The sequence below is a fragment of the Oncorhynchus kisutch genome, unplaced genomic scaffold (genome assembly GCF_002021735.2).
Source record: "Oncorhynchus kisutch isolate 150728-3 unplaced genomic scaffold, Okis_V2 scaffold4043, whole genome shotgun sequence".
In the NCBI taxonomy this organism is placed as follows: Eukaryota; Metazoa; Chordata; class Actinopteri; order Salmoniformes; family Salmonidae; genus Oncorhynchus; species Oncorhynchus kisutch.
This window is the reverse complement of record NW_022265988.1, coordinates 32,501-42,212: the sequence shown is the minus strand read 5'-3', so window position 1 is coordinate 42,212 and position 9,712 is coordinate 32,501. Positions and strand designations below refer to the sequence as shown.

Below are 9,712 nucleotides of genomic sequence, written 5' to 3'. Positions count from 1 at the left end.
CTATACAAAGAGGACTATAGTACAGTCTATACAGAGAGGACTATAGTGCAGTCTATACAGAGAGGACTATAGTGCAGTCTATACAGAGAGGACTATAGTGCAGTCTAGAAGGAGGACTATAGTACAGTCCATACAAAGAGGACTATAGTACAGTCTATACAGAGAGGACTATAGTAGAGGCTAGAAGGAGGACTATAGTGCAGTCTATACAGAGAGGACTATAGTACAGTCTATACAGAGGACTATAGTACAGTCTATACAGAGGACTATAGTACAGTCTATACAGAGAGGACTATAGTACAGTCTATACAGAGAGGACTATAGTGCAGTCTATACAGAGAGGACTATAGTACAGTCTATACAGAGGACTATAGTACAGTCTATACAGAGAGGACTATAGTGCAGTCTATACAGAGAGGACTATAGTACAGTCTATACAGAGGACTATAGTACAGTCTAGGAGGACTATAGTACAGTCTATATAGAGAGGACTATAGTGCAGTCTAGAAGGAGGACTATAGTACAGTCCATACAAAGAGGACTATAGTACAGTCTAGGAGGACTATAGTACAGTCTATACAGAGAGGACTATAGTGCAGTCTAGAAGGAGGACTATAGTACAGTCCATACAAAGAGGACTATAGTACAGTCTAGGAGGACTATAGTACAGTCTATACAGAGAGGACTATAGTACAGGCTAGAAGGAGGACTATAGTACAGTCTATACAGAGAGGACTATAGTACAGTCTATACAGAGAGGACTATAGTACAGTCTATACAGAGAGGACTATAGTACAGTCTATACAGAGAGGACTATAGTACAGTCTATACAGAGAGGACTATAGTGCAGTCTATACAGAGAGGACTATAGTAGTCTGCAGAGAGGACTATAGTACAGTCTATACAGAGGACTATAGTACAGTCTATACAGAGGACTATAGTGCAGTCTATACAGAGAGGACTATAGTACAGTCTATACAGAGGACTATAGTACAGTCTAGGAGGACTATAGTACAGTCTATATAGAGAGGACTATAGTACAGTCTATACAGAGAGGACTATAGTACAGTCTATACAGAGAGGACTATAGTACAGTCTAGGAGGACTATAGTACAGTCTATATAGAGGACTATAGTGCAGTCTAGAAGGAGGACTATAGTACAGTCTATACAAAGAGGACTATAGTACAGTCTATACAGAGAGGACTATAGTACAGTCTATACAGAGGACTATAGTACAGTCTATACAGAGGACTATAGTGCAGTCTATACAGAGAGGACTATAGTACAGTCTATACAGAGGACTATAGTGCAGTCTAGAAGGAGGACTATAGTACAGTCTAGGAGGACTATAGTACAGTCTATACAGAGGACTATAGTGCAGTCTAGAAGGAGGACTATAGTACAGTCTATACAGAGAGGACTATAGTACAGTCTATATAGAGGACTATAGTACAGTCTATACAGAGAGGACTATAGTACAGTCTATACAGAGAGGACTATAGTACAGTCTATACAGAGAGGACTATAGTGCAGTGAGGACTATAGTACAGTCTATACAGAGAGGACTATAGTAGTCTGCAGAGAGGACTATAGTACAGTCTATACAGAGAGGACTATAGTACAGTCTATACAGAGAGGACTATAGTACAGTCTATACAGAGAGGACTATAGTGCAGTCTATACAGAGAGGACTATAGTACAGTCTATACAGAGAGGACTATAGTACAGTCTATATAGAGGACTATAGTACAGTCTATACAGTGAGGACTATAGTACAGTCTATACAGAGGACTATAGTGCAGTCTAGGAGGACTATAGTACAGTCTATACAAAGAGGACTATAGTGCAGTCTATACAGTGAGGACTATAGTACAGTCTATATAGAGAGGACTATAGTACAGTCTATATAGAGAGGACTATAGTACAGTCTATACAGTGAGGACTATAGTACAGTCTATATAGAGAGGACTATAGTACAGTCTAGGAGGACTATAGTACAGTCTATACAGAGAGGACTATAGTACAGTCTAGGAGGACTATAGTACAGTCTATATAGAGAGGACTATAGTACAGTCCATACAGAGAGGACTATAGTACAGTCTAGGAGGACTATAGTACAGTCTATATAGAGAGGACTATAGTACAGTCTATACAAAGAGGACTATAGTACAGTCTATACAGAGAGGACTATAGTGCAGTCTATACAGAGAGGACTATAGTGCAGTCTATACAGAGAGGACTATAGTGCAGTCTAGAAGGAGGACTATAGTACAGTCCATACAAAGAGGACTATAGTACAGTCTATACAGAGAGGACTATAGTAGAGGCTAGAAGGAGGACTATAGTGCAGTCTATACAGAGAGGACTATAGTACAGTCTATACAGAGGACTATAGTACAGTCTATACAGAGGACTATAGTACAGTCTATACAGAGAGGACTATAGTACAGTCTATACAGAGAGGACTATAGTGCAGTCTATACAGAGAGGACTATAGTACAGTCTATACAGAGGACTATAGTACAGTCTATACAGAGAGGACTATAGTGCAGTCTATACAGAGAGGACTATAGTACAGTCTATACAGAGGACTATAGTACAGTCTAGGAGGACTATAGTACAGTCTATATAGAGAGGACTATAGTGCAGTCTAGAAGGAGGACTATAGTACAGTCCATACAAAGAGGACTATAGTACAGTCTAGGAGGACTATAGTACAGTCTATACAGAGAGGACTATAGTGCAGTCTAGAAGGAGGACTATAGTACAGTCCATACAAAGAGGACTATAGTACAGTCTAGGAGGACTATAGTACAGTCTATACAGAGAGGACTATAGTACAGGCTAGAAGGAGGACTATAGTACAGTCTATACAGAGAGGACTATAGTACAGTCTATACAGAGAGGACTATAGTACAGTCTATACAGAGAGGACTATAGTACAGTCTATACAGAGAGGACTATAGTGCAGTCTATACAGAGAGGACTATAGTAGTCTGCAGAGAGGACTATAGTACAGTCTATACAGAGGACTATAGTACAGTCTATACAGAGGACTATAGTGCAGTCTATACAGAGAGGACTATAGTACAGTCTATACAGAGGACTATAGTACAGTCTAGGAGGACTATAGTACAGTCTATATAGAGAGGACTATAGTACAGTCTATACAGAGAGGACTATAGTACAGTCTATACAGAGAGGACTATAGTACAGTCTAGGAGGACTATAGTACAGTCTATATAGAGGACTATAGTGCAGTCTAGAAGGAGGACTATAGTACAGTCTATACAAAGAGGACTATAGTACAGTCTATACAGAGAGGACTATAGTACAGTCTATACAGAGGACTATAGTACAGTCTATACAGAGGACTATAGTGCAGTCTATACAGAGAGGACTATAGTACAGTCTATACAGAGGACTATAGTGCAGTCTAGAAGGAGGACTATAGTACAGTCTAGGAGGACTATAGTACAGTCTATACAGAGGACTATAGTGCAGTCTAGAAGGAGGACTATAGTACAGTCTATACAGAGAGGACTATAGTACAGTCTATATAGAGGACTATAGTACAGTCTATACAGAGAGGACTATAGTACAGTCTATACAGAGAGGACTATAGTACAGTCTATACAGAGAGGACTATAGTGCAGTGAGGACTATAGTACAGTCTATACAGAGAGGACTATAGTAGTCTGCAGAGAGGACTATAGTACAGTCTATACAGAGAGGACTATAGTACAGTCTATACAGAGAGGACTATAGTACAGTCTATACAGAGAGGACTATAGTGCAGTCTATACAGAGAGGACTATAGTACAGTCTATACAGAGAGGACTATAGTACAGTCTATATAGAGGACTATAGTACAGTCTATATAGAGAGGACTATAGTAGTCTATATAGAGAGGACTATAGTACAGTCTATACAGAGAGGACTATAGTACAGTCTATATAGAGAGGACTATAGTACAGTCTATATAGAGAGGACTATAGTACAGTCTATACAGAGAGGACTATAGTACAGTCTATACAGAGAGGACTATAGTGCAGTGAGGACTATAGTAGTCTGCAGAGAGGACTATAGTACAGTCTATACAGAGAGGACTATAGTACAGTCTATACAGAGAGGACTATAGTGCAGTCTATACAGAGAGGTTTCTTATGTTGTATATAGCTCAGACTCACTATAGCGCTAGTCTAGTCTGTACAGTATAATCTGTCTAGCTCTATAGCTGCAGAGAGAGGACTAGACAATGGCTTCAGTATGTGTTCCTTCGTTCTCCCTAAACCCCGAGATGAGAGGGGGCTGCAGCCTGCTCCGTTGTTGAAGGGTAAGAAAGAGCACCGGCTCAACTCCTCCAGTTATACGCTAATACATTTGATCTGAACGCTACGTGTCTACAAACAAAACAGAGGGCAGAGAAGAGAGAAGAGGGGGAGAAGAGAGAAGAGGGGGAGAAGAGAGAAGAGGGGGAGAAGAGAGAAGAGGGGGAAAAGAGAGAAGAGGGGGAGAAGAGAGAAGAGGGGGAGAAGAGAGAAGAGGGGGAGAAGAGAGCAGGCCTGTCACCGCCGAAAAGAGCGCGCGAGAGGTGGGCGTGGACAAAGTTCGGAAAGGCAGGGTCGGTTTCCTGCCGGGGTAAGCACGTGGTTCCGTATGTGTGTCAGACAGAGGTTTTCTGAGCTACCCCTCTCTTTTTCCCCCCCAGACAGTTAATATTCGTTTTCCAGCACTTTTATCCTCTACCAACCCACGACGATTCGAAACGACAACCGGGAGGAGTGTGTGTGTTGTGCCATCCGATCCATCTCGTTCGCGGGTCATGACGCTCGAGGCGATCCGTTACCGGGCCGGGTCTCTGCAGATTCTTAACCAGCTGCTCCTACCGCAGGAGACTGTGTTCGACGAGGTCCGCACAGTGCAGGACGGTTATGAAGCGATCAAGTCCATGAAGGTAAGAAATATCACTCTCTGTCTTCTCCCTCGTTCGTTTCCTGTCCGATTCCACGCTCACTACGTTTCACCTCCCGGTGTGTGTGTTTCTAGTTAGCAGTGTTTCCACCACAGTGTGTGTAGCTATGCTGACTACGGGTGTCTTTGTGTCAGACAGGGTGGATATTTAGTGTGAGCTGTGCACCCTGCCCTCGGTTCTGTCACAGAGCATATCTGGGCGGTGTTGTGCGAAGGGCTCGTGGCCTGTGACAGGCTCTTTGTTGAAGTCCAGGGCCTGTGTGTTTTGACCGTCCCTGCTATTTCCACCGATTACTACCGTCCGCAGCGCCGTATTGCATGGAATAGCGGCCCCGGTGTGGACGCTCGGGGTTGGATCACACACACAGTGTGTCACTCGTTCGTTTTTACCGGCCCGGTTTCTCAATTTAACGTGATCCTAAGCGACAATGGATCCAATTATTTATTTACCGTTTAACGTTAACCCGTGCCACCGACAAAACCACCGTGCCAGGTATCCGCACCCACCCATGAAAACGCCCACCCCCTTCGCTCCCTTTATCTTGCTCTCACTGTAAAGATTGTCTATGCATTATTAATGACCGATTCCCGGGGTTTTGTTCGCTCCTGCAGTCGGTGCTCTGCCGCTTGTTGACTCCTTTTATTAGTGTTTGGCGACGGCTTTTATCAGAGCGGTTCTGATGAGGAGAGGTGTTTTGTTGATCGTCAAATAGACTAGTTCTCTTATCTTTTTATTCTTCATAATAAACCTCCTTCCATTGATACAGACACCCTCTCTTCATCTCCCTCTTTGTCTCTCTCACACACACACACACACACACACACACACACACACACACACACACACACTGAGATACTCTCCATCTGAGCATCAGTCCAACTTCAGACCTGTGATGGAACGCCTCTTAAACAGTATGATGTCGTCATGGTGATAGTAATGGTAGTGTCTCTGGGGATATGGATGATACCAAGCTGCCGCTGATCTCACACACTGGTGACGTCACACACCACTACTCACTGTCCTGCTGTCTGTGTGTCCTGACTATCGCCCTGCTTTGTGTCGGCAGGTAGCCTAGTGGTTAGATGGTTGGGCGTGTGTGTACAGTCCTGTCTGGTGTTGTCTGCATACGGTCCTGTCTGGTGTTGTCTGCATACGGTCCTGTCTGGTGTTGTCTGCATACGGTCCTGTCTGGTGTTGCCTGCATACGCTCCTGTCTGGTATTGTCTGCATACGGTTCTGTCTGGTATTGCCTGCATACGGTTCTGTCTGGTATTGCCTGCATACGGTCCTGTCTGGTGTTGCCTGCATACGGTCCTGTCTGGTGTTGCCTGCATACGGTCCTGTCTGGTGTTGCCTGCATACGGTCCTGTCTGGTGTTGCCTGCATACGGTCCTGTCTGGTGTTGCCTGCCTACGGTCCTGTCTGGTGTTGCCTGCCTACGGTCCTGTCTGGTGTTGCCTGCATACGGTCCTGTCTGGTGTTGCCTGCATACGGTCCTGTCTGGTGTTGCCTGCATACGGTCCTGTCTGGTGTTGCCTGCATACGGTCCTGTCTGGTGTTGCCTGCATACGGTCCTGTCTGGTGTAGCCTCGTACTGCATAGTTTCAGTCTTCTGGACAGGAGAGTTCTAGAGGAGTGTGGGGGTTCCAGCAGGCGAGGATAGATGGGGGGAGACAGGTGTATGATAAAGACGAATGAGAGAGTTCGATAGACACACAGGTCTTCCCCCTCTGGTTTACCTGGAGGATTACAAGAAATGTTCAATTCCAATATGATGTCTGGTTCCCTCTCCATTCCTTCTCCTCCTCCATTCCTTCTCCATCCCTCCATTCCTTCTCCCCCTCCATTCCCCTCCATTCCTTCTCCCCCTCCATTCCTTCTCCCCCTCCATTCCTTCTCCTCCTCCATTCCTTCTCCTCCTCCATTCCTTCTCCATCCCTTCTTTCCTTCTCCTCCTCCATTCCTTCTCCATCCCTCCATTCCTTCTCCATCCCTCCATTCCTTCTCCATCCCTCCATTCCTTCTCCATCCCTCCATTCCTTCTCCTCCTCCATTCCTTCTCCTCCTCCATTCCTTCTCCATTCCTCCTCCATTCCTTCTCCATTCCTCCTCCATTCCTTCTCCTCCATTCCTCCTCCATTCCTTATCCCCCTCCATTCCTCCTCCATTCCTTATCCCCCTCCATTCCTTATCCCCCTCCATTCCTTCTCCATCCCTCCATTCCTTCTCCCTCCCCATTCCTTCTCCTCCTCCATTCCTTCTCCCCCCCAGGTACGGGGGGCACCTGCCATCGCCATTGTAGGCTGTCTGAGCCTGGCAGTGGAGCTGCGCGCAGGTGCCGGTGGCAACGACCCCGTGACCTTCATCCGGGAGTCTCTGTGTCACCTGACTTCTGCAAGACCCACGGCCGTCAATATGGGCCGGGCCGCCCGAGAACTGATGGAGTTTGCCGAGAACGAGAGCATGGAGAAAAACCCAGAACAACTCACAGAGAGGTATGGAGAGAGGGATGGGTGGAAAGAGATGGAGGCAGAGAGGGATGGATGTAGGGAGAGAGAGAGATGGATGTATGGAGAAAGAGGGATGGATGTAGGGAGAGAGAGAGGGATGGATGGATGGATGGAGAGGGATGGATGTAGGGAGAGAGGGGGGGGGGGCAAAGAGAGAGAGAGAGGGGGGGACCCAGAGAGAGAGAGAGAGGGAGACCCAGAGAGAGAGCGAGAGACCCAGAGAGAGAGGGAGACCCAGAGAGAGAGCGAGACCTAGAGAGAGAGCGAGAGGGAGACCCAGAGAGAGAGCGAGAGGGGGAGACCCAGAGAGAGCGAGTAGGAGACCCAGAGAGAGCGAGTGGGAGACCCAGAGAGAGCGAGGGGGAGACCCAGAGAGAGCGAGGGGGAGACCCAGAGAGAGCGAGGGGGAGACCCAGAGAGAGCGAGGGGGAGACCCAGAGAGAGCGAGGGGGGAGACCTAGGGAGAGAGGGGGGGGGGGGCCCAGAGAGAGAGAGAGAGGGGGGGACCCAGAGAGGGAGACCCAGAGAGAGAGCGAGAGAGAGGGAGACCGAGAGAGAGCGAGAGAGGGAGACCCAGAGAGAGAGCGAGAGAGGGAGACCCAGAGAGAGAGCGAGAGAGGGAGACCCAGAGCGAGAGGGAGACCCAGAGAGAGAGCGAGAGGGAGACCCAGAGCGAGAGGGAGACCTAGGGAGAGAGGGGGGGGGCCCAGAGAGAGAGAGAGAGGGGGGGGACCCAGAGAGAGAGAGAGAGGGGGGGGACCCAGAGAGAGAGAGAGAGGGGGGGACCCAGAGAGAGAGCGAGAGAGGGAGACCCAGAGAGAGAGCGAGACCCAGAGAGAGAGCGAGAGGGAGACCCAGAGAGAGAGCGAGAGGGAGACCCAGAGAGAGAGCGAGAGAGAGGGGGAGACCCAGAGAGAGCGAGTAGGAGACCCAGAGAGAGCGAGGGTGAGACCCAGAGAGAGCGAGGGGGAGACCCAGAGAGAGCGAGGGGGAGACCCAGAGAGAGCGAGGGGGAGACCCAGAGAGAGCGAGGGGGAGACCCAGCGAGAGCGAGGGGGAGACCCAGCGAGAGCGAGGGGGAGACCCAGAGAGAGCGAGGGGGAGACCCAGAGAGAGCGAGGGGGAGACCCAGAGATAGAACATGAAAGTGGACTAAATTAAAGAGTAGATCAGAAGGTGAAAAGGGAAGACTGCTTTATGACAGACACACTCCCTCTCCTCTAACCCCGCCCATTCTGCAGTGTGATTGGCTGGATCGAGGAGATGCTGGAGCGGGATGTCAATGACAACAAGAAGATCGGTAACTACGGAGCTCAGCACATCCTGTCTGGTGTTCCCCGAGACTCTGTCACTATCTTAACTCACTGCAACACCGGGTCTCTGGCCACGGCAGGATACGGCACCGCACTGGGTAAGACAGAGAGCCTCCGTGCTCTAGTACCAGACTATAACCAGAGAGTCTCTGTGCTCTAGTACCAGACTATAAGCAGTGTCTCTGTGCTCTAGTACCAGACTATAACCAGAGAGTCTCTGTGCTCTAGTACCAGACTATAAGCAGTGTCTCTGTGCTCTAGTACCAGACTATAACCAGAGTCTCTGTGCTCTAGTACCAGACTATAACCAGAGTCTCTGGGCTCTAGTACCAGACTATAACCAGTGTCTCTGTGCTCTAGTACCAGACTATAACAAGAGTCTCTGTGCTCTAGTACCAGACTATAACCAGAGTCTCTGTGCTCTAGTACCAGACTATAACCAGAGTCTCTGTGCTCTAGTACCAGACTATAACCAGAGTCTCTGTGCTCTAGTACCAGACTATAACCAGTGTCTCTGTGCTCTAGTACCAGACTATAACCAGTGTCTCTGTACTCTAGTACCAGACTATATCCAGTGTCTCTGTGCTCTAGTACCAGACTATAACCAGAGAGTCTCTGTGCTCTAGTACCAGACTATAACCAGAGAGTCTCTGGGCTCTAGTACCAGACTATAACCAGAGTCTCTGTGCTCTAGTACCAGACTATAACCAGTGTGTGTGTCTCCAGGTGTGGTGCGTTCCCTCCGTGCTCTAGTACCAGACTATAACCAGTGTCTCTGTGCTCTAGTACCAGACTATAACCAGTGTGTGTGTCTCCAGGTGTGGTGCGTTCACTATATGCTCTAGTACCAGACTATAACCAGTGTGTGTGTCTCCAGGTGTGGTGCGTTCACTATATGCTCTAGTACCAGAC

At 47.8% G+C, this 9,712-nt stretch overlaps 1 protein-coding gene across 1 annotated transcript in view; it reads left to right on the top strand.

Moving 5' to 3' along the window:
* Nucleotides 1-4,625: 4,625 nt before the first annotated feature.
* mri1 (methylthioribose-1-phosphate isomerase 1) overlaps nucleotides 4,626-9,712 on the top strand; it is a 9,766-nt gene continuing 4,679 nt past the window's right edge. The window contains exons 1-3 of the mRNA XM_031821990.1: nucleotides 4,626-4,959; nucleotides 7,249-7,472; nucleotides 8,729-8,898. Coding sequence (XP_031677850.1) covers nucleotides 4,828-4,959; nucleotides 7,249-7,472; nucleotides 8,729-8,898 — 526 coding nt within the window. The 5' untranslated portion in view covers nucleotides 4,626-4,827. The remainder of the gene's footprint in view (nucleotides 4,960-7,248; nucleotides 7,473-8,728; nucleotides 8,899-9,712) is intronic.